Source organism: Blennius ocellaris (genome assembly GCF_963422515.1).
Source record: "Blennius ocellaris genome assembly, chromosome: 5".
Taxonomy (NCBI): Eukaryota; Metazoa; Chordata; class Actinopteri; order Blenniiformes; family Blenniidae; genus Blennius; species Blennius ocellaris.
Genome location: NC_137654.1, coordinates 25922012 through 25947050, shown reverse-complemented (window position 1 = coordinate 25947050; position 25039 = coordinate 25922012). Strand labels below are relative to the sequence as shown.

General features: G+C 41.8%; 3 protein-coding genes across 5 annotated transcripts; all 3 read right to left on the bottom strand.

Moving 5' to 3' along the window:
- Positions 1-1236: 1236 nt before the first annotated feature.
- On the bottom strand, positions 1237-8447 carry hoxc6a (homeobox C6a; the record flags this gene model as incomplete). Of its 3 annotated transcripts, XM_080497426.1 has the most annotated exons (3): positions 1237-1718; positions 2182-2381; positions 8143-8447. In XM_080497426.1, the coding sequence occupies 3 exons, from the start codon at positions 8145-8147 to the stop codon at positions 1411-1413; spliced, it is 513 nt and encodes a 170-aa protein (XP_080353552.1). In that variant the 3' UTR covers positions 1237-1410. The 3 variants fall into 3 exon arrangements, with proteins under 3 accessions (XP_080353552.1, XP_080353550.1, XP_080353551.1); XM_080497424.1 differs by lacking the exon at positions 8143-8447 and having other exon boundaries at positions 1237-1721; positions 2182-2578; XM_080497425.1 differs by lacking the exon at positions 8143-8447 and having other exon boundaries at positions 2182-2578.
- A 3207-nt stretch (positions 8448-11654) lies between these two features.
- Positions 11655-15269, bottom strand: hoxc8a (homeobox C8a). The gene is made up of 2 exons (XM_080496005.1): positions 14594-15269; positions 11655-13196 (listed from the first exon to the last, which is right to left on the bottom strand). The coding sequence occupies exons 1-2, from the start codon at positions 15027-15029 to the stop codon at positions 12880-12882; spliced, it is 753 nt and encodes a 250-aa protein (XP_080352131.1). The 5' UTR covers positions 15030-15269; the 3' UTR covers positions 11655-12879.
- A 3676-nt stretch (positions 15270-18945) lies between these two features.
- On the bottom strand, positions 18946-21357 carry LOC308130856 (homeobox protein Hox-C9-like; the record flags this gene model as incomplete). The annotated part of the gene is given in 3 exon segments (XM_080497355.1): positions 18946-19741; positions 20783-21341; positions 21343-21357. Coding segments are annotated over 3 exon segments (816 nt in total). The 3' UTR covers positions 18946-19499.
- Between the last annotated feature and the right edge of the window lie 3682 nt (positions 21358-25039).

Genomic DNA, 25039 nt, shown 5'->3' with positions numbered 1-25039 from the left:
ATCTGGTGTCTGGTATGGGGCAAGACGGTCAGGAGCGGTCAGAGTTCTCTGCCCCCAGCGCGCCACCAGTCCACCACTAATCCCCAATAATAATAATAATAATAATAATAATAATAATAATAATGATAATAATAATAATAATAATAATAATAATAATAATAATAAATTACATCGCTCACTTGGTGCCAACAATTTTACTCACATAACGCGTATGGATGTAAAACCTAAATGTCGCGGTGAGTTTGTGTTCTACTATTCTGGTAACACCACTACATGGATGTTATAGTGCCGCAACTCAACACAGGACAATGGCTCATTACCGTGTTCCTAAAATGGTAATTGGAATGTCCAAAAGTCAATAATTAAGAGGTCAAAATTTACTTAGGAATCCCATAAGCCGCCAATTTGTCAGCCGATTACCTTACCAGCCTCCAAAAGGTCATTGTGAAATTATAAAGTAATGTCAAACTCCTAGCACTTCGTATTGTTGAGTTTGGTGCGTATTGGTGAAGCATGGATTGGTGCAGTCAACTGAAAGTACAACGTTTTCCCCTAAAAACCACAAGGCCAAGAATAAAGTTTTACAAATATTTTATTCCATGATACACAATTATGACAAAACATGAACTGGTAACTCTCAAACAAAAGTGAAGAATTACTAGTGTACAAATCCATTTCACAAGAAAAGCCTATATTGAGTCAAATGATCAAAAAAAGGGGACTAAGCGCAATTTATGCAGCGATACCAAAGCGGCTAAATGCACAAGAAGTTTTTTACTTTTTATTTTTTAACTGGATTTACGTAATATACTGATACGTGTATTATATACAGACATTGCATTTCTGTTTGTGTGTGAACTGGAGACTATCCGTGCAACTTCCAAGACAATACAGGGCTTAATTTGTTTTGTTTTGTTCCTGCGGACTATTCAAGTAATGGATTGTAACGTGATCAAGTGTCCGCCCGCTCCTTTTCCTTCCGTGGAATGTGCATGTACAATAATGAGTTTAGTCAGACCAACACTGTATTTGGTGGGGTGATCAAAGAGTTCACAGTGATGGATGAGGTGTAGGGGGGGTTGAATACATAGATTCCCTGGCATGGGATACAAGGTAGAAATTAATACTTCTTTTTATTCGCACAATACAAGTGTGACATCGCAATAAAATAAAATAAAAAAAAATCAATGCTTCAAATGTCACAGGGACAATTACTGTGACTGAAATAATCTGGATCTCTAAGGCTCAACACTCCTGTGGTCATCATGAGATAAAAGTGGGAGAGCTGCGGGGTAGCCATCATGCAGTGAAGCCGCTCTCAAGTCCATATAGATTTTTAGGTAGTTATGTTGGGTTTTAATGGTCATCAGGTGTTTTTTTTTTTTTTAATTCCCCCACACTTCTTTTCCGCTATTCTTTCTTCTTGTCCTCATCCTTCGCTTCTTCTATTGCGCCACTGCGTTCCTCCTCCGGAGAGGCTCCTGTCTGTTCACTTCCAGTCACCGTGGAGGTCAGGTTGCTCTCTTTCTTCCATTTCATGCGTCGGTTTTGAAACCAGATTTTGATCTGCCGCTCCGTTAAACAAAGCGCGTTCGCGATCTCGATGCGTCTGCGCCTGGTCAGGTAGCGGTTGAAATGAAATTCCTTCTCCAGCTCGAGTGTTTGATAACGAGAGTATATCTGACGTCCTCTGCGCCGGTCTGTCCCGTAGCCCACTCCTGCTGGGATACAAAGTAAAGTCACCCATTTCAGCGCGTAGTCATACATGTCACATTAAAGACGAAAATAAAAGCATGACATGCGGAGGTTTTTTGTATTTTTTTTTACTTCAAAGCATTTAAAGCGTCTCATCTCATTGTTGGATTAATAAAGTCAGTCTAAATCAAAGCGAAAATAAACACATTTCAGCTGTTAGGCAGGTCCCATCTCAAAGGGCATCTTTGCTTTATTACATAAAAAAATTATGAAAGTAAATGTATCCTCTCGGTCTCACGCTACTGATTATGGCCACTATATCATTCTTAAAATGAAAGCTGTTTGTTTGCACATGTAAAGGCCCATCTACAAGTCGAGGGGATACAGTAATGTTTTATGGGGCCATAAAAAGTAACTTACTCTCTTGGTAAGACATATCGTAAAACTGGCCCGTTTCCTTAATTTATTTGTCGTAGTAAAACTCACCGCTGTGTGAGTTCATTCGCTGCATCCACGGGTAGATCGGGATGTTACTTTTCTGGTCCTGGGCTCCTGCTCTTCCTTGATCCAGACTGTACTCTTGAGCAATGTGGCTTTGTGTATTGAGTCCCATGTTTGTTTGCCTGCAGCTGGGCAGCACGTCCTTGTCTTGAAGAAACACGTTTGATCCATACTCGTACTGTGCCCTGCCAGACCCAAACACGACATTATCTTGAGGGGAGTAGAAAGGTGCATATATCCGATTCTGGGTCACAGCGGCACCGTACGACGAAAAATGTCTGACTGTGTCATAGGTGGTGGAGTTCAGGGGGACGTTAGGCAAAACGTCTTGACCACCCGATAAATGGCAGGAGAGCGACGGGTTTGCGAAATAAGAATTCATACCTTGCTTTGTAACCCTCTCTCCAACTCTCCCCACTTCTTTATCGGTCTCTTTTCAATCTCCTTCTCAGTAAATCTTCCTTCCCGTCTGTGTCAACCAACCACACCTTTCTCCAAGGTCTTCTTTTTTTTCCTCCCGACTTTTTGCTTCTCTAAGTGGACGTGGTGCTACTTTGAGGATTCAATATTATTAATTTCCAATCTCCGGTTAAGACGCACAAACCCGAGTGTTATAGCCGAGGCTTGGCTCGGTGAGAGACAATATGACAATGTCAGCTGACCGTTCTCCACCAATTGAGAGGCAGGAGTTGAGGGGAAACTGTAGCTTTTAGCTCAGAGCTTGAACATTAGTGCTAAATGCCGATAAACACAACGTAGACTTGGAGGGGTTCACTACACAGCCTGTGCTGGATGAGAAGAAGTTTTTTTTTCTTTTTTGGATTGAACTTTAAGGAGCATGTGGTGTTTAAAGGAGACAGCACGGAGCTAAAGGGGAGCTGATAGCAGTCAGTACAGTCATCACATCCAGGGGGGGAGAGGATGAATATTGAATAAAAAAGACAAGAAATCACGACTAAATCAGTCTCAAATGTTGCAATTCAAAAGAAACACTATTAGGTCTGTTTACAAGCGTGCAATGAAAAACCCTAAGTGGGATACTAAGTTGTTGTGTGTGTGTGTGTGTGTGTGTGTGTGTGTGTGTGTGTGTGTGTGTGTGTGTGTGTGTGTGTGTGTGTGTGTGTGTGTGTGTGTGTGTGTGTGTGTGTGTGTGTGTGTGTGTGTGTGTGTGTGTGTGTGTGTGCTACTCAGTTCTTTTTTTTTAATTCCACAACACCACTGCAGAGATATAGGCTACACTCGCCCCACGCTTTCATTTATGTGAGGACTGAAATGAATATTGGCATTTATTGTTTATTTCAGCCACATCAATGAGTTTTCAAAATACCGTTAATGTTTCCTTTGTGCATGAATTATCTGGGCATGTGAGCAATTTCCATGCTTTTTGCACTGGACTTTAAGGGGGTGGGGAGGAGGGTGGAGGTGGTAAGAATGCGTTTATGGTCTCTCTTCTGTGAGGGCAATAAAACAAGTGACGTTCCCCAGCTCACCAACAACTATCTCTGCAGCAAAGCCTTTTGCAACACAGGCAGCAATCTCACAGGCTCAGAAAATGAAAGCAGTGCACAGCATGTGGAGGTTAATACGGGAAAAAAAGAGATAAAGGGAAAAGCAGGGAGGGGGGTGATGATCTCGGGGACAGGTATAGAGCCGATCAACTGCGTCTGAGAAGATGATTTCTACCACCATCTTGAAAATTCTAATCTGTTATGCGGCTGTCCAGAAAAAAATACCCGTCAGACAAAGTCATCCACAGGCCAGCAGTGTCCATAGTTGTCAGGTATAGTTTCTCTAACTCTTCACACTAAGGAACACACTCGTCTTCATTTTTTACGCGTAAAAAAATGCTTATGCAGATGTTCCACTGGTTTTTTCTTGTCCTCATCATACTTCAACATTCCTCTGACACACACACACACACAGAGGAAACAGGAACCGATAATTATCTCAGCAGCAAATGATGGGTCTTGGAAATTACTTTTGATGTGTTTTTTGCCCAATTCTTGAAAAAGAAAATGCTGTCTGTTGAATGCACGTTTTAAAAATTCCCCTGTTTGTGAGAATTCAATAAACAGCCACTTCTGTTTAATTTTTCTGCATTCACTATTATTAAATTACTTTTTACAAGACACATGAGTGCGCTTTTTTTAATTCTCGGAAGTCTTAAAGTGCACGAAAAATACAACTCCATAGATACGCTTGTTACGATAATTCACATTATGCCAGCGTTTTGCAACCGAACCATAATAGATACCAATATAATAATCAATAAAGCTATTGAAAATGTCTGCTTCAGTCGCTCTGGCTATACAGCCGCCTATTGGTTCACCTCATTGATTCCTTCAATAGAGTGAATACGTGCAGCCTAAACGTGCAACACTGTTTGGTCTGTTGTTTGGGATCCTGAATAGCCCATAAAAGAGACAAGAACAAAGAGAAGGAAGTAGCTGGTGCAATAAAAGTTTCCCTGCACCTATTCGGGGCCATATGTGACATCCGCGCATGCAGCGCAGATTTCAGGCGAATAAAAAAGCGCCAAAGTTGGACATAGCAGCGTCGTCATATTGCTGTCCCTGGAGGCGTTTTCCTCATGTTAAACTTTGAAATCAGATATGAGTGGACGATCGGGCAAAACACGAACACGCAGTTTGGACTGGGGTGAAAATCCTCCGTCAGTTCTGCGTAAAATCAGCCAGTGGAATTTTATTTTTCAATGAGGTTTTGAAAAGTCAATATGCAAGTTTTTAATTTTACCATTAACGTTGAGGCGTATTGATATTTTTTTCTTCGCTTGGTCGGAATTTGTCTTGATTTTACACCGTGTGTTTTGAAATTATGAAAGCTTTTCTGTAATTTCAGTAATTTCTGATCGTCACAGTTAATTTAATTTATCCTTTATGAACAACGTGGTGGAATGTACTAAAAGTTTTTTTCTAGAGGTTTTTTTTTTTTGCATTTACACATTAGCCTATTTATAATAATTATTTTGTAAACATTGATTTTTCTTGTACACACACACACACACACACACACACACACACACACACACACACACACACACACACACACACACACACACACACACACACACACACACACACACACACACACGCTAAAGTCTCGGTTGTAAATAAGGGCTGCACAGTTTGGACTGGGGAGGCTGGAATGCAGCAGAGCCTGTGTCAGTGTGCAGAATTGGAAAGGTCATTCTTTCCTTCGTGTTTTAGTGTTTTATTGCGGCCCGTGAGGCAAATCACGTGTGCGGCTTTTGATGGGAGAAGCCGTTTGGTCCACGTTTTTCAAGGGACATTATATGACCAGGGATGAATGGAAGAGCCGGGAATATTTAAGACGACAGAAAAATAAATAAATTATCAATAAGCGCTCAAGAACAGAGAACCATTAGAATTCATAGTTTAATGCGTTATGCCTTAAATGCATAGCAACTGCTTTTAAGTAAACCTATCTAGGATTAGGAGTTATAAAGTCGAACCACTCATTATTATTATTATTATTATTATTATTATTATTATTATTATTATTATTATTATTATTATTATTATTATTATTATTATTATTATTATGTTGAAGTCTTTTCAATGTGCACTCCTGTGCGCAGGGCCTTTTCCTGCTCCCCTGCAGAACAACAGGGCCCATCCACAAAAATACAGCCCACTTCCCTTCAGCTGATGGCATTCAAGTATCTAACGTTACTACATTACTCTCTATTACTTATATGAGACCTTCAAAAAAAATTCTACATTATCAACCATGATTAAAAACAAGCGAGGGAGGCAAAGTCTGGTCAGTCCACGATGCATTTTTTCCCCCTCTCTCCTCCGCTTCTAACCTTACTAATAAGGAGTAATTCACATACTAACAATGTAAAGCCCTCTATAAGCACTTTACCATCGCTGGCCAGCCCAATTAATGTCCGGAAGTGTTCGACTTTATGCTCGTTAAGCACTCAGGAAGCTGTTGCCCAATGAGCGCATGTTGATCCACACATCATAAATTATGACCATTAGAAGGCAAAATTTTTGTCCTGTCGGGATTTGTAAGTGAGGTTCTAAATGTGGTGATGCGGACAGATTCATGACTTCATGGAGTTTTATGCGGACCTATCTCTGGATTTAAAAACACTGCTGGGCAAAACAATGGACTGTGGTTTTCCCCTCTTATTTTAAACCAAGATTTACCTTACAGCCCAAATGGCATCTATTAAATGCACTCTCTCTGTCTCTCTCCCTCTCTGCAGGCATGGCGTTGGGCAGCGGAGGACACGATCCATTGCAACAGCAATGTTTCATAAGGGAAAAAGCAAACATCGTGTGTAACAGTAGGTTATAAGACTTTAAAGGCTTGCGCAACGACGCTTTTCCAATAATTGTATTTTACGGGATTGAATCGCGGGAGGGCTAAGCTTCAGCAGGAGACTGAAACACATGAAATCACTTCATGACGAGAAACAATATTTTGTCTCTGCATGGACAATAATAAAGCACGGGGGAGGCGGTTGAGCAAGCTGGGCTTTGATTTCAGGGAGGAAAAAAAAAACTTCAAATGGACAGAGCACACACACACACACACACACACACACACACACACACACACACACACACACACACACACACACACACACACACACACACACACACAGGCATTCTTTTGTTCCATTACGACTTTTTAACCATGTATCGTGTATAATGCTAATTAACACCCTCTAAAATATTTTCTGTCATACTTTCTTGTAAAACTTCCTGTTGAATGTTTTCGTTTTTACAAATATTGCTGGTTTACTACTACAACTGTGATATGCTTCTTTTACATAAATCTGTATTTATTATTTTGGGGGGAATGGAGTTCCCTGGAGTTTGTTGCTGTTCAGAATCATCCATATTCATTAATTATGCGCAATGGCTCAGAAATAGAGTCGTGCTGAATAGATATTAAATGCCTGGCGTACCTGCTGCTGGTTTGGAGGATATTGGGGACATTTGTACTGCTTTTCTTTTCATTTGGTGCAAATAAAATGACGTGTCACCTCCTCATACTGTCGTCAGTGATTATGTCACAGAGCAATATCCTCAAAGCAGCCACTGCATTTCATCATTTCAGAGTAGGATTTCAGGGAAACAATAAAACAGTGCGAACCTGTCGTTCCCCAAAGTGACAACAACAAATCAGACAGTCGGAAACACTCCTCGGTGTCAGCTCTTGCAGTCACTCGCTGGCAGCGACGTATGAGCAGGGGGTCAGCTGACATCCGCAGTGAACCGCCGCCGAAAACCAGCGGCCATAAACAACAAGCCTCAACACCCGCCCACTTCCACATCCCACACTTCTGGTCGCTAGGGGGCACTGCCGCAAGCGACTCCTGTGTCAGTGTGTACATACTGTAGATGCAATATGAGTGTGCGTGCGTGCGTGCGTGCGTGTGAGATAGACAGAAAGACAAGCGCGCGTGAAATTTCTTCTTGATGATATTCAAGCTCTTGGCACATACTGGATGTAGCAAGTGACAACAAGTATGGAAACAAGGCGTCATTAGAGCTCATCAGACAGCCCTGGGAATAATTTGTCACTGCCTGGTCAGAAGGGCCTATGAGTGATGAGAAAGTTTACTATCACAAGGCAATTTATTACAACAGATTGGCACAACAACAGTAAAACGCCGGGTTAATGAAGGCTAAAACGTTTAGTATCCACGCAGGTGCTGCTTCAGCAGCCAGGCAGGGATAATGACAACCGCTCCGGGCATCAGCAGCAGCCTCCCAGGCTACAGGTCAGGTCAGAGCACAGAACAGACACCTTCAACTTCTCATGATCTCACACACACACCCTCTGCTGCGCCATTCATCATCCCAGCTCATCAAGCACCGGCTAATCCACCAGCAGAATAGCAAAACCACAGAGAAAGAGTCGTAGAGAGGTGTGTAATCTTACCCCATCAGGTTTTTCCTTTAGTTTGAAGCGTCACTGTGGTCCTACAGCAGCTTGAGGGGTCACGATGGCGAAAGATCATCAACACAGAGCGCATCTCCCGCGTACCGGCCGCAAGTGGTCACAGTCCGCCGAGAGGCAGGGCGTCTGTTTGCCGGAGAAAAGTCTTTTCTTGCTGGGCTTGCTTGCTCCCTGTGCTTCCCCAGTCGCGGTTTTATTGCCTCCGGTGGGGGGGATAAACGCAGGCAGCGGCTGGTAGAGGCGGCGACTGTCCCGAAGATCCCTCTGTCAGGAAGTCGGATATTGGATGAATATCGCGCTCAGCAGCACCCGAATCGACCGTGCAACATATATTTCATATTCTAACAACGAAAAAAAAGACGTTTCTTCGCCCCAGCTTGGTCTGCTGCTGATACAAGGGAAGGACCAGAGAATAGACAACAGCATAAAGTTCATGTTCATAGAGCGTGTGCCACGTGGCTCGCCGCAGCCAATCACGGGAAGGATTCAGTCGTAAACTTTTATTACTCAGCTGTAAATTTCTCCCTTTAACAACCAGGAATGTTTGCACCCATCTTTTCCTATCGTTTTTTTCGATCGCACAGAGCTAAAAACGACCACACAATATGGAGTGCGACGCTGAAATTTCCAATATGTCACAAATCGGACATGCGTCAAAATATGACAGTTCCCCTGGTGGACAAGCTGTAATGCCATGGTGTGCCCAAGCCAAACGGGTAGAGGGAAATAAAAGTGGGTGAGGGAGGAGAAAGAGAGGAGGGAGACAGAGGAGACATGAGAGACGTGCGGAGAGTCGAAGAGGCGTCTAATTAAACTTCAATTAGGCGAAACTATACTTCCATATTAGGGCCTGTGTCTTACTTGGCAGTGAGCAGATGTCAGGTTTGGCTGCTCAACACACATCCAGCATCAACTAGGTGCTTCAGGTGCAAACATAAAACCAGAATTATGCAAGATTTAACTAATTGGCGACAAATTTGTTGGTTTTCACGGCTGAAGCTGCAGATCAGACAATATCAGACAGAAAACCTTGAAAAGCCACATGCATGTATTGCATGTGTGATGCAAACTGGCAACAAAGGAAGACAACAATATATAAACAAAACAAAAATATCCCATCTTACCGCAACAAAGGGATTTAGTGGTGAATTTCTTTACCGTCAATATAGATTACATCGAAACACCAGAATAAGGGACGGGATTTAAAGTGAAGACGAATCATTTCATTTCAAATCAACGCGCAGGTTTTTATCTCTAACGGAGGAAGAACTATATGGCCTTCCTGCACATTATTCATTCCACGCGCAGTCAATTGGGTGATTATAACTAAATTTTTGCACACAAGTAAGATAAACAAATTGTTGGTACATACTTGGGCTGAGCGGTGCATCCTGTCCCTACAGGCCGTGATCTCCACACTGAGCCACGGCGCACCGAGACAAAGGATGCAGGCCCATCTGAGCCGCGTCTTTACACCGCCAATAAAGTTTACAGCAGGTACACTAAACTTTATTGGGAGTGACAAACCTCTGGTAAAAGTACACACACACAAAGGGACAATCCGGGGTGCAGGAGACCTGCGACTTGGGGACACATCCGGAGTTTTCTAAAGGCGACACGATCGCAAGGAAACATACAAAGACACGAAAAGGAAAGACGCAACATTGTTTCATCGTGGAAAAATAAGTCTATTGACAGTGACGCCATAAAAAAAGTCACGTAAGCTTTTATTAGCCTGAATATTTGTCAAACAAATTTTAGATTAAGAGGGGGAAAAAAATCCATATAAGAGAATTTAAGAGCAATCATCATTTTTACTGATGGATTTTTGAAACAAATTCGTGCGTATTATTGTTATTTTTCCTCAGCATTTACATGTAAGTATAGATCATATATACAGTTCTTCAAAATAGAAAAAAAATGCTGCAGGTTTGTTGGATTTGGTCAAATTTCATAATATTATTTCTTTATTGTCTCAATTTTTAAACAATTTAGATTTTTGTTTTATAACAAATAACATCACTGTAGTAATGGTTGTTTCCTACTGTCTCTGTGGTGGAAGTTTGAATTGACAGTATTTCCTATTGTCACAACCTATCGGATGGATCACTCTAGAATTTCCAAATACTTTATAACTGAGCGGATAAAAAAGCAGAGTGGCTCGGCGCTCGAGGAGCTCTGAATAATTTAGTTGCCTGGCACTAAAATTACACAAAGAGACTAGTGAGCTTTGTCTTACTGTTAATTATTTGGCAGGTAACTTTATAATTCTAGACAACTTGTTAAATGATATAGAAATACAGGGACGTGCAGGCTTTTTTTTGCCCTTAGAATGAAGAAAAAAGAAAACATAGTCCTATTTAATCTGCAAGGAACAGGAGGTCAGATTACATGTCTTGAAGAGGCATCAGATTACCACGAGCTCATATGATCGAACAAGTGCTGCTATTTCACTTCCCTTCGAGCGACCTTCGCGGACGCACCGTCTGAATTGCAGTATTTCTGTGCAGCCTGATCAAAGTCTCCATTTATTCAAAAGCATCACAATGATAAGCTGCAGCTGCATCAGCATGGCCCGAGGAAGAGGAGACACTTGGTGTTACCTGCACTTGGCCTCTCACACGCTCTGATTTCACCGCCCTGATGCCTCGCGGTGGTTTGTCTGGACATAAGTTTCACACAACACCTTGTATTGTATGGACATATAAAGCCTCCCTCATGCTTTGCCATTACTTAGTCTGATTATTAACACAAGGCGTCAGATGTTGGTTCATCTCGTCTCAAACAGCCATTATTCATCCCAAGATTCATTAAGAAAAGCTTCGTGTCCTCCCAGAAGAGAGGAAGTTTCTTATTAAGAGGATGAATCAAATACGACTCAGGCTTTGGAGAGTAGGCATGCTGTGAACCGGATCCGCAGCCTCGCCTTAAAAGGTAAAGAGATACATCTGCAAACGCATGTCTGGCGTTTTTTTTTTTTTTTTTTTTTTTTTTAATCGAACAACTTGGAAAGTTTAAATTAGGCAAACTTTAGTCAGGAGGCTATTCAATATGTTTCTCTGCCCTCCTGCCGCAGGGCGGAAAGGGTGGAGGCGCATATAGGGGCTGAAAATCAAAGCATCATCAAAACATCTATATATATTTAAAAGATTTCCTGCCTGGATTCTTTGCAGTATGTGTGGAAAATTACGAACGCTCATACTGTCTGCGGTCATACCTAGCAGCTTTATCAGAAAATACAAAATACTCAAGAAAAAGAATAAAAAGTAACAGTCCAAGTGACTTCACTTCATTTTCTCCTTTTCTTTCTTTCTTTCTTTTTTTTTTTGGTAGTACATCATTGTAATGCGTGTGAAGAGGAATGAGAAGATAATGTCTGTAATAACCGTGTCAATAAAATAAAATAAAATAAACAGAAATGATTGTGAGCCATCTTGTTTATTCGTGATTTTACATCAACAATGGCGGGGACACACAATTCCGTCTTTCACAGGAGAAACACCAGGAAACGAGCATATTGTTAACATCAATATATAACAAGACGTACATAAAGATTATATTCAGTGCAAAACAACTACGCTATATCACCAGCACATTAAAATAAAAATTCCCGTACTTTTAAAATCGTTGTAATTGTAGCAGGTATTATCATACACAGTAAATGTGCGTTATAGGCAGTTTTAGTTGTTGGGGAAATAGCTTGCAATCAAATCAGAGCGATGCCACAAGTGTGGAATATAAATTCTGCAAAAGGCAAAGCTCTGAGTTTAGGTAGTGCCGTGGTACAATCTCAAAAATGTTTGCTTGGCTTTGAGCTAATTGTCTTCCCAAGACTCACAAATTGTCTTCAACAAGTGTATATTGTATATTGGGTAAATGCTACATACATAACTTAATAATATAATGTCGATATAGAACACTTTAAAATTAAAACCATATGAAATCTCTATAATCAGAAATCTCTATTGCAATTCCCCCAGGTTTAGGTAGCATCAAAGGATTTCATACGATTGCATTTCCCTGGTAATCCTAGAAAAAAGATGTCTGAGGAGCTAATGGCTATCTTTGTCTAGGCCATTCACATGAAAACGAGTAAAACAGTAACAATAACAATTATAATAATAATAAAACGTATGGTTTATACATGGGCTGCTCGCCAATGTAACTGCTGCGGTGGTGGCTGAACACTTACTACTAAGTTATAGGCCTACATTTCGTTTAAAATTTCGGAAAGGCTACCTTGAAATGATTTACTTGTTTATTTTTATTTTTTCAATGTAGGCTATAATCTATTTACAACACAAGTCGGCGTTGGTCATGTTTTGATCTTATTTGGCTACGCTTTGATACAGTTATTGATAAAAAGCAAATTTGTAAAAAATAGCTAAGCCATTTTCCATCTAACATGCGTTTTAATTGAGCCTCTGTTTGCGAGGGCGATATAGTTCTATCAAAGGAAATAAATTGGCTACAAGCGTTTGTGTAGCTTCTACCGAAATCCAAATGGAAATGCGCATCATGTTTGGGTAATTGAGAGAAGGGAGAATTTTGTCTATTTATGACAGCAATATTGGTGGGAATCCCGTTCCCTCTTGACAAAATGGAAGGGTGGTCATAAAGTTGACGCTCTCTGCCTCCTTGTGACTCTTCGTCTGTTTATGGGGCCTCTCTTTTTTTTCCTCTTTTTCAGCCATACAACCATAAAAAGGGACCATAAAATCACTCCTTGGTCTCTTCTTTCTCTTCCGCTTCTTTCTCCTCTGCCTCTTCCCCTTCACCGTCCTCGTTGCCCTCTTCCTCGGCCTCGGCTTCAGCCTCCCCTCTCTGACCCGGAAACTTGTCTTTGTTGTTCTCTTTTTTCCATTTCATCCTCCTGTTCTGAAACCAAATCTTCACCTGCCGCTCGGTGAGGCTCAGGGCGTGGGACACCTCGATCCTCCTCTTGCGGGTCAGGTAAGGGTTGAAGAGAAACTCTTTCTCCAGTTCAAGAGTTTGGTAGCGACTGTAGGTTTGCCTCCCATTCCGTCTTCCTGGGGCTTAAATGAAATAAAGCCAGAAGGGTTAGCTGGACTGACCACGGTGTCCCATTAAAAAAACATTCACACTCCTGGAAATTTATTCTGCATTTACTTTTTTCCCCCCCTCCCTCAGCAAGCGTACTAAAAGTCAAATCAGCCTGCATACATGCCAAAGCCACACTCGCTGATAAAGAGCGGAGGAAATCCGTTCTTCCAAGTGTAAACTGGGTTAAATTGGATTTCCACAGAGTGGTCGCATCAGTCAGTCTGCACATGTCCTAACTACAAAGCCATACAGTATGTATACTGTGCACGATCTGTAAACGATAGCCCTCCAAGTAATAACAGTTGACACCTATATGCTGTCTGCAGAGGCTGTGTGATGCAACCTCCTCAGAGGTGGGTGAGAAAATGCTGTAATTATACTTTAAATGTGAATACAATTAAAACCCACACACTGATACAAAATACATTTCACTGCCACAGTTGTGCAAACTTTCTGTAAACACAATATATCCTGTGAAGTGCGTCCCGTTAAGTGTGCAGAAATGTGACTTTCCTCTCCAGCAACAGGGCCTGTACAAGCCTGATGGAGATTTTCAATAATTCACTCATACATACACACAGAGGACTAAAAAGAGCAAGGGGAATGTATGAGAAGAGAGAGGGATGAGACCAAGCTGCACTGTAACAACATATGGGGACAGGATAATGATATATATGTATGTGAGCAGATAAAAATGAAGCTTACACCTGTGTGGAGTTAATGTAGCCTGATAGCCTGAACAGACTGATTCATGAATGGAAGAGGGTAATATATACAAAGCCCTCATGATTATGGCTGTATGAGCCTGAGCCACATTGGGCCTGTGGGTCAAATTACCCCCCAAACTCCTAAAACCCGGATTCTGGATAATCGTGTGCTGCGGTTCAGCTAACCCCTCCTGTCACTCTGCATGCTGCTGGTGTGTGTGCTACACCATAATATCTGAAACTGGAGCTTGCTCATCCTTCTCCTCGTAGTGCGTTTAGAGTTTGCGAAATATCTTACGAGAACGATAATTGACTCCAAAGAGCTGGTGTCATGAGCTGTGATAAAGCAATTCGGCGTTTAAAAGGCACTTTTGAAAGCAGCCATTCAGCCCTGTATGGACATGTGCTGCAGACTCACAGCAGCGTGCACTTCAGGTTGTATGTGCCCCATCATGTCCCCTCACGTATTCTCATTTCAACAAAAATATGTACATACATATATACTTTAGAGACACGTTCGTGTATATTCAGGCAAATATAGCACACATGCATAAACACATACACACACACACACACAGAGGCAGGCACACGTTGACGCACACACGCGCGCGAGCGCTACAAAGTAACACAGAAAGAATAGGAAATAATTGTATGATTCTGACCGTGGGGTCTCATCCAGGGAAACATAAGACTGGGAGAGGAGTTTTGATTTAAGTGGCCTTGTCCTTCTCCGGGGTTAGAGCTGCTCGACGATTTACAGTCTGGGTATTGCGCTAGGCTTGCGTCTTGCTGGGTACCATAAAGCGTTTGCCTCGGAAGGGCTTCATATCCATAAAATTTCGTTGCGTCTCCGTGGCAAGCCAAAGCGCAGGGGTTTTGCTGGTATCCGGGATTGGAGATCCCCGTGGTCCCGTGGTGGAAAAAGTCCTGCACATGATGGGACGGGTGCTGAAAGCCCGGTGCGGCTGCTCCGGGTCCGTAAACCAGCGTGTGGCTGCGGGCAACGCTTTGTGGAAACCTGCAGTCGTAGTAAGTTGGCTCCAGTGACTCGCTGCCTTTGTATTTAGAAAAAAGAGGGTTAACAAAATAGGAGCTCATGTTTAGTTAGCATCAAGCAGTCGGGCTCTCTCGCAGTAGAATATCTCCTTTAGGATGATGGCAGCCTTTTGTTTAGGGTCCCAACTCGCGCAGCGCGCACAGGCAGACAAACCGGAACTAGGAGAAACGCTGCCCCTTTGGACAATCTACGGCAGCTCACTCTCTCTGAGCCGTTCCTCTCATCGGATTTCTCTCGCAGTCGTGAGTGTGTTGTTCCCCCCCGGGTTTTTGCAGTCTCAAACCCGGCTCATGGCATGTGCTTTTTGGATGTGCGTTAGCTGGAAGCTGGCTTGCTCGACCGGCACAGTCACAGACGCTGCTCTTTTCTTTCTTTTTCCTTTTTTTTTTTTTTAGCTTCCCACCCAACCACCCCCACCACAGGCTCCACCACTCTTCTCCACCCTCCACCCCCCTCCACCCCCCCCACCCCCCACCCCTTCATCTTTCCATGACCGGTCAGACGTGGGCCCTACGTATATATCCACCTTGAGAGGAGATTCACTAATCATAACCAACAATCTAAGCGGCTGTAAATATGATCAATGTTATGTTTATCTCCAAAAGCTTTTGCTGCGAGCTGATCAATGGAGTTGCGAAATGGTTAAAATATAAAGACTGTGAAGCATGATGCGTTTTCATGAAGTCTGAATTATAGGGAAGCCTGTTGTCTATACGTGCAGGAGTATGAGGTGTTTAAAGCAAAAGGAAGACGTCTTTATAAACAGAGTACTTTTCATCACCCTAAAGGTTCGAGGCGTTTCTGGAAACTGGTTGACCTTTCATGTGCTTCAGTAGGTCAGAAAAGCATTCGGGATGTTCATGAAGTCCGAGGTTTGATAAGAAAAAAAGAAGGGGGAAAGAAAAATCAACATTTAAACATAGAAAATCACCGCAGACTGGGGGGAATGACAGGCATGCACGTAAAAATAATGAGTTTGAGACAAAACATCCTCCTCGATGTAATCGAGTTGAGGCCAAGGCTGCACACTTGCGCCAGGCGCTGTAAAACACCGACACTCGCAAATATAAACACGACCTATGAATACTGGGTGCCACTTAACTGACCCCGTAAAACCGATGAGGATACGCAGTAAATCTGCTCCACGGAGGAGTTCATAAAATTTAACATTGGATGTTTAGCTACAATCAACGGGCGGACGATTCCCAGCTCAATCGTCGCAGGGTCTCTCCCTCTCCCTCTCTCCAAATATGCCAGTGTGGTTTTTGTGGCGTTACTGACGTTTTATACACATCATCGTAAAATATGAAAGGCGCACTGGGCGAATTTATAGACCTTTCACACTCTATAAATATGCAGATTGCCAATCACTGTTGCGCACTTCCTGGAGAGTTTGAGCTGCTGCTACAGACTTCACAACAGACAAGGATGAAGAAGAGGGGGGAAAACGGGAAGTTCTCTCGTCTAATCGATTTGTTCTGCCATTTATTATTATTATTATTATTATTATTATTATTATTATTATTATTATTATTATTATTATTATTGTTATTATTATTATTATTATTATTATTATTATTATTATTATTATTGGTGTTGTGGATTTGATGATTGTGCTGCTATTCTCTTATGCATTGTGCCAATGTTTAATTACATTTTTAACCAAATGCTAATAAAAAAAATGTTAATAAATAAGAATTCCATCTCTTCTTTAATTCTATGTTTTCTTTAATTGTGGATTCTGATTTTTTTTTAATTTGAACTCTCCCTATGCTGATTTCTTTTTCATGACAATTACAAATTGCAAAAGTTACATAAATAATTTTTTTTTTGTTTTTAAATACTATCATCCAAAGTTTTACACATAATACATGATATTGCACGAATATGTGCCCCGTGTGAATGCACACTTTGATGCCCGTTGTTAAGATTAAATCTAACTGAAATAGATTTTTTTTTTCATCGACCTTTATTGCTGTTTTTTTTTTTTTTTTAATCACCATCCTTTAAACGGTTTGATAGCGCGTCAAACTGTGCCAATTGTAAATTTTTACAGGCCATATAAGTGACAAAGTTAATTAAAAACATTTCTGTATTTTATAAACAATAAAAAAAAAATACATAAATAATCTTGTATTCACACACATCCTCTTTCCAACACAACATCCAGCTCACTGCATTCCGGACTGTTGCTCTGCGGGCTATTACACAAAATGCGGTGTGTGACCATATCTGTCATTTTGTCATCGATAGGTTACTCTTCATTTTTCAGCCAAGCCACAGAGATGTGAAAAAAAGCCCTTCAACACCAGGGATGCTGCTCAAAACATGGACCAACAGCGTCATCTAGTGTTGAAACACGTCCGTAAGCACGCGTCGATCCACCAATCAGGAACAACTGCGATGGCGACTAAAAGGGTCCCTCCATTTGTCCTTGCCGGCTATGTATCCTGTTCTCTGTCCTATTCCTTAAAGAAAGGCGACAAAAAGCAGCACAGGACTCTAAAGTCTACAACTATGTTGCTCTGAAGTCCTTTACTGCAGGAGACTCCAAGCAGCCACTGTGCCGCAGTATTTCCTGTTATGGCAGCTTCCTACAGTAATATTGCAGATGAGCTGGCTTTGCAGGCACTCATATTTATGCACAATAACTATTGACTTTTTCCCCCCATCTAATTGTAGGCTAATAGCCCACTGATGTGATGAAGTGCAGGGGGGCTGCGGCGGGCCCATCAGGCAAAAAGTCCCCCTGAACAGTGCGCATGACTCTCCTTTGAACGAGTCCACCACCACCGTCCATTAAAACCATAAAGTAATTTAGCCCAGACGTCTAGCCAGTTAGTCGAGTTTGCTTTGTTCGTCTGCATTTGAGACAAACAGCCGAGCTCCAACAGGGGCTGTAAAACTGGCATTTTTGTCCGAGCTGAGCGGAAATGCACTGGATTAGGCTTTGAAATTACAGCATCCTGTCTGTATTGTTTGCCACCACAAAAAGGCAATTTAGGGCCGATCCCAGGAAACAAATGCGAGACGAGGGAAATTGTCTCTCGCCTAAAACTCAAATGTCTAGAGTTTCTGATAACTTCTGAAGAATTTAGGAGAATTTCTGGTAAGAAAAAGCAAAACTTGGCAGCTCATATTTTAAATGGAAAATGTCCGTCTGAAATAGTCTTGTTGACTTTCAGCAACAGAGGGTTCTTTGAAATGAGTCACAAAAATTTTAAATGAATAATTATGGTCTGTGAAATCTCTAATTTGTTGTGTTATAGAGCACTCATTCAAAACAGCAATGGAATGGAATTTTTTTTTAATCTCTCGCACGGTAACACACACACACACACACACACACACACACACACACACACACACACACACACACACACACACACACACACACACACACACGCACACACACACACACGCACACACACGCACATTGTTTATTTCGCGTGTATGGAAAACCTAGATATGCGTGGCCGTTACGGAGGACCTCGAACTGAAGGAATTATGATTTCAACAAAAACATATCCTGAACTTAAAACAATGTCGTTTGGCTAAAAGTAGAAATGAGCTGCAAACTTCAAAGCTTTGGATGTCGCCATTAGCTGCAGTGGTGGAGCTCATTTGGGCCTGAGCTGCACTTGGAGGAATGCGTAACGGCCAAACACTTATTAGAGCTGCGGAGGCATACTTGTTTACGAAATAAAAAAAAATTGAAAAATACATCCATCTGCTTGCAACATGTAGCTTAGCCAATCGTGATTTGATGATTCATTTTCCCTGCGGTTCTTCAATTCAGAGAATAGTTTTTCCTGTCTAGTTGCATGTGTTGTTGAGGCCCTGCGAAGCGCGCAGAACACGGTGTCCACAAAGTTTTCAATGACCACAGAATACACGCACTTGTGATTATGGTTATATTTGCAGAGGTCTATATCTACACTCTACAATTAAACTACACTCAAAAAGAGAAATGCACAAATACAGCAAACAACTATCACAAAGATACAAGACGGACAAGTCGGGTCGCAGATGTTCAGTTTTTCTGTACAAAATACTACACCTGCACAATAACGTACAAAAGAAATGAACACAAAAGGAAAACATTCACATCATAAATTATGTTTTTTTTTTGTGAAATTCAAAAGAATTCAAGTATTCTCTTTGTTCGGACAGTTTCACGTATCCAAATCTGCGCTTCTTTAATTTCTCTTACAAAAAAACAACGATATATCGAAGTGGAAAAATAAACAAATTAACAAGGCAGAATGTATTTGTCTCATTTGAAGTCGTCTTATTTCCTCCATGTTTTTTTCTTCCTTTAGACGTTGGACACATATATGTGCTCTAGAAAATAATAAGTCAGCATCAAACAGTCCAGAAGTTAGTGTAAATACAAAATCCAACAAAAGGGATAAATATATGAAGGGGGAGGAAACGTTTTGGTACATCTGTGCTGTCCATGTGACTTTAGTGGCTTATTGTGGTTTGTTTTCCCGGTACAGTCCACATTATTACGCTTTCCTCTCGCTCTTCTCTTTGTTCATTTTCTTCATCTTCATCCGCCGGTTCTGAAACCAGATTTTGACCTGCCGCTCGGTCAGGTTGAGCACCCTCGCCACCTCGTACCGGCGGTCTCGTGTGAGGTACATATTGAACAAAAACTCCTTTTCCAGTTCGAGAGTCTGGTACTTTGTGTAAGGACACCGCTTCTTCCTTGTGGAGCGGGCGTGTATCCAATTTGCCACGGGGTTATCTGCAAATTAAGAAAAGAAAGACAATAATAAATGCCGCAAACAACACAAACAATACCAAGTGCTTTTTTTTTTTTTTTTTTTTTTTAGAAAATAAGGCTCTGGATTTAAATAGTCTGGGGACTCTCCATGGGGCGCAATAATTAAAAACAATGCTACATCACACACAAGCTGGACTATTAAAAAATCAACATGGGAGTAAACATTTGAGGAAGAGAAGCTCAGTCTTACACAATTCAAGCCTCTGATTTGCTTCCTTGTCCCCTTAACTTGTGAGTAACACCGTCGTAAAATACTCAATGCGCTTATTCACTTTATTGGCCCATAAAATGGCCCGTGGTTCAAGCCTTTACAGGTCCGTGGTGAAAGTCCTCGAGTGTATCCCTACATTCCTTAAGTTGGCTGGAAGAGTCATATGAATTTGTTTTGGACTCAGAAAGGAGAGTAAATGGTCATATGTAGGCTATCGTTGTGCACATAACCGCCCCACTATGTTAATGTGGGCGACTCATATATTATTTCCCCAGTGGGGGTCAAATACAGCCAAAATTGTGACTGTTCCTCACGAGAAGGGCCTACATTTAAAGAAAAAAGGCTTTAAGGTTTTGATATGCCGACGTTAATGGCACCGGGTCAAAAATATAGTCGTAAAATTGAGCCATATGGCATTTAACGAAGAAAAATGATTCATACGTCGATCAACGTGAAAATACCCCGCGAGTTTTATCATTAGACAACATACATCCAAATTCAACGTCTTCGTGTAGGTTTGAGTCCATGTTTACAGCCCCGTCTGGTTTTATTGCCCCAATATGAGCCTGGTAGCGTTTGTCTTTTATAGTTCCTAAAGCTTCCCCTCCAGCAGAGGCGATTCACAGCACAGCTGAAAAGGGAGGATGAAACATCTTATAATTTTACGTTATGCGGGCTGTTAAAATACCTCTAAGAGAGAAAGAAAAGGGGGGGGAGAAAAGCTTGTTTTGCTCAATCTCAAAACAAAACTCCCACCCGGTTGTAAAAAGGCGGCAGGAGCTTGAACTTACTCGGATCTAGCTCCGGCTTCTCGTCTTTATGTTTCCCTGAAGCCAGGAGCTCCGACTCGGGAGACGGAAGATTCTGCTGCGTCTTGTCCCGCATGTCAGTGGATGAGCAGTACAGATAATCCGTGTAGGTCCGTCCGGTGGAGCCCAGACACTCGGCGGCTCTGTGCTCCGGAAAGGCGTCGGGCTTCAGCCCGTAGTGCCTGCTGTTCCCCGGGTAGCCGTGGAAAGGCACCGCGCCTGATATCGGCTCCAGCCATGACCGCATATACCTCGAGTCTGTGCCTAAGTGAGGTTGGTGACTGTATGGATGGTAAACCACTGATGACTGGGAGTGTACGGGGGCCCAGGAGGTGGAGAAGACGGGAGGCTTGGGTGCGAAGCTGCAGGAAGGATAGTCGGCGCACTCCGGTACTAGAGACGTCGGACGAGGGCCGGCTGGGTGCGCACCGGGAGCCGAGAACCGAGTTGCAGCAAGGACATCCTCGTTTTCATGGTTGATCAAGGAATCCACATAATAATTACTTATGGGACCCGTGGTCGACATGTCGAAGCCTCCCTGACTCTTTTACATGCATCCGATTATTATATGGAGTGTATGTGTACTTTTTTATCTAGCCATAGAACAATCAAGGCAGGTAATTATTTCTCAACCCTTCCCTGGCTCCTATTGGCTGCCTGGCTGACACGTGATTATATTTACCCCCACAAAAATTGTACAGTGGATCAATGCGCCACTTATCCTGGGATCGCATTGCACATAAATCGGATTAAAGAATGCGCTCGTTCGCTCTTTTTATTGGACACAACAAGGTAACTTAAACATCGACGTTGCTTTATGAAGAAAACGTGCAGTTTGTGGGCGGTGGTGTGGGATCCTTTTTTTTTTTTTTTTTTTTTTTTTTTCCACAGGCGCAGCACAGACCTGCGCACAGTACGTCCAAATGCAAGGCACTATTTGATGGTGTAATCAATCTCTGTCTGGCAAAATCCACCGGAGCCGCACGCTATTTCAATGGGTAGTGTTACAGCATTAAAGTGTTTACCGAATCATCGCCTCGTTTTATCTTGATTAAACAAGCGCTATATTTGATCAAGTGGATGTTTCATAACTTCCCGTGGCATGCTGTTTATACTTTAATAGAGAGAAAAGCCTTTAGAGCGACATGTGGAGAGAAGGAACCGAAATCCTGGGTGCAGGATACAGCAATAATAAAATTCTCACTGTTTTAACGAGGTTAGACCAAACATTTCCTAAATGGGATCTGCAGAGATAGGAGAGGAGGGGATTCAAATTCTTGAAAAGCTGCCCACTACAGCGGGCTATATTCGGCTAGTGACCGTTCATGTTTTTATGCCCATCAATAAATTTTAACGAGGACCATTTGATTGTTCATAAACGTGTCGTTAATAAGACAGCATCCGAGTTCCTCGCTCAACATAAAACCACCACCACTGCCGCTATGTGCATCTGGAACAATTCATAAGGCCGAGGATGAGACTGGAGGCAAGAGGAGAGGTAAAAGGGTTCGTTAAAAGGGGGCTAACTCGACGAGGGCTTTAATAACAGGGATAATATTACGGTTGGATCCAATGGCTTGAGTTTGCTATTCTGCCCTGCAATATACTGGAGTAGCCTTTCAGTTAGTGGGCTGTGAAACAACCCTGAACTTTCCAGCAGGGATGCACGCAGCAGATAACACAATATATGAAACAGGAGTGACCAAAGGACCCAGCAGCGTCTCACGGAACACAATTAGACCACAGTGTGACACAAACCACATACTGAAAGTGTAACGCATGTGTGCAGAGAGGGTGAGGAGGACTGCATAGCTGATGGTTTGTTTTTTTAAATCTTGCAACCTGAACATGTCCCTGTGATGTTAATCCTACATGCACGCAAGTATGATTTTCCACAGTACTGTATTTTAGGATTTTATGACACGTTTTCTCCACCATTAGGGATTCTGGCTGTTTTCATATCTTACATTTCTAATTTTACTTTTACTGCATAAACAATTAGTATGTGAAAAAGGTTTATTTACTGTAAAAAAAAAGTTAGATCTAAGCGATAGTTTTGCATGATACGCACAGAGATAGCAACTGTTGTATAAAGTGTTGTGTGACACACAAAACACGCAAAACTCTTTAGTGTATCAAAGTATTGACTCCCAATCTGAATTTCTTCAATTGCAAAATGTAAAATAGCATCTCCAACTGATAAAGAAATAGAGCAGAGCAAAAAACATGCTCAGGAGGAAACTAGTGCGTCGATAGGAAACTAAATAAAATGCAAAAAGTTGGGATTTTGAGGACATGTACGCGTCGCCCAGTTACAAGGGCTAAATGACGTTACTCCTTATCCCAGATTAAAGTCGACATTCAAAACATAAAATTAATTTCCCACCCCGCATGGGTTGAAATCTGATGTCACAATTAACTGTTAGGGCTTTGCAGAGCAAAATGTAATCAGTATTGTGAAGTGTCATGTTTGCTCTGGCTGCTGAGTTCAGATTCAACCATGAAATTTAAAAGGCCAGACGCCAGACCTTAACCCGGATAACACCAAACGGCATCCTGGTGCGTGCTGATGAATGCGCAAGTCCGAGCCCCCTTAAACACTTTCCCATGTGTTTACACAAATATAGCAGTTTACTAGATTTACTGGATTTTAATAGGGTTGTTGGAGTTGTTTTCTGGAGGTTGAAGGTGCGAGTGAACGTTTGAAATGTTGCGCGTAAAGTCCAATGAAAGAACGCACGATGGTCGTTTATCACAGTAACGTGGTATGGACGCATTATTTACGTTGTGTTGATGTCTAAAATGATCCAGTGATATATATTGTTTAATATTGTTCGCAGTCTGTATCTGTGTGTATGCATGCGCGTTTGCGAGACTGTGCACGAGTGCGCGCGCCACGTATAGAAGTAAACACAATGGTTATTTCTTGATGAATTTATCAAGGTGTTTTAATAAAGAGATCACTCCTCTAATAACACTTTGTTGTGGTGATTTTTGTTATTTTGCATCTGAGATTACACTTCATGCATTTTTTTTATGTGATTTATAACATTCAGTTTCATCTGGAGTCACAATGACTGATACCCTGACAAAAACGGAAGAAATACGTTTTCGTTACATAAATGTGCTCTAAGTTCACCAAAGTGTAAAATCAAGAGAAGAGATCGATAAAGCAACAGTAAGCTGCATCTTGAAAGTTCAGAAGGAGACAAATGGCAGAAGACGACTGGTCCGGATTCCTCTTGGATGGACTCAGTGCCCGTCCAAAGTAAAGCCAATTTAATTTCTGTAGTCTGAAAATCACATTTCGGTCTCCGGAGGATTTACAGCCTTTTTTTTTGAGATACCACACCCACTACCTCCACTCTCTCTAAGACCACACTGAATCAATATTGAGTTTCCATCTCTGTACAAAGCAGGGCAATGTTGGATTTGTCCTTAAATCTTTAATAGCTGATTAAATCTGTGATGACAACAGCGACAATGCCTCAAATAGGACTTTTATATTGATGTATTAAGGAAAAGACATGTAAATGTTATTCAAATACGTGCATGGCGCACAGCTTTGGCCTATAAGGTACTGATTGCATGTCAACGTTTGCCATACACAGCATTGTTGTTATCGTTGGCCCATTTGTGTATGTGTGTTTGCACTTTCAGACAAAAGCCCGACACCGAGTCATAGTTTGTATGGATCGAAGAGCTCTAAAGCTCCATATCAATTAAAAATATGTATCTTGATAGTCTATGCCCCGCCTCAACACAAGTCACGCACACTGCCCGTTATTTCTCTAGTCATATTTTAGTTTGGGGATTTCCAACTTTTTTTTGGTTTGTGTGTGTATTGGATATTATAAATTCTCTCACAAGCTGGTTTTAAAACTAAAATGTCCAGAAGGGCAAAACCGGGGAGAAAATAAATGGATGTCACAAAGACGATGACAAACGGTATTTCTCTGCATTTACAGTTAATTATAAGGCGGAAAGAGCTCGACAGGCAATCAAGCTCAAATTATATCCTGCATGCAGAAACAAGAAAGAAAGAAAAGAAAAAACGTGAGTCGGGACTCTGTATTTACTGCCATCATCACAGTCTGAACTGCGAGGATGAATTTTAAAAACAGGATTTAAGAGACACTCTGCAGCATGACTTTATTTTACGTTTGCGGTCACATTTGCAGATTTAGTTTGAATGACAGGATTGAAGCTACTTTGTCTCAGCTGTTGTGTTTGTAATAG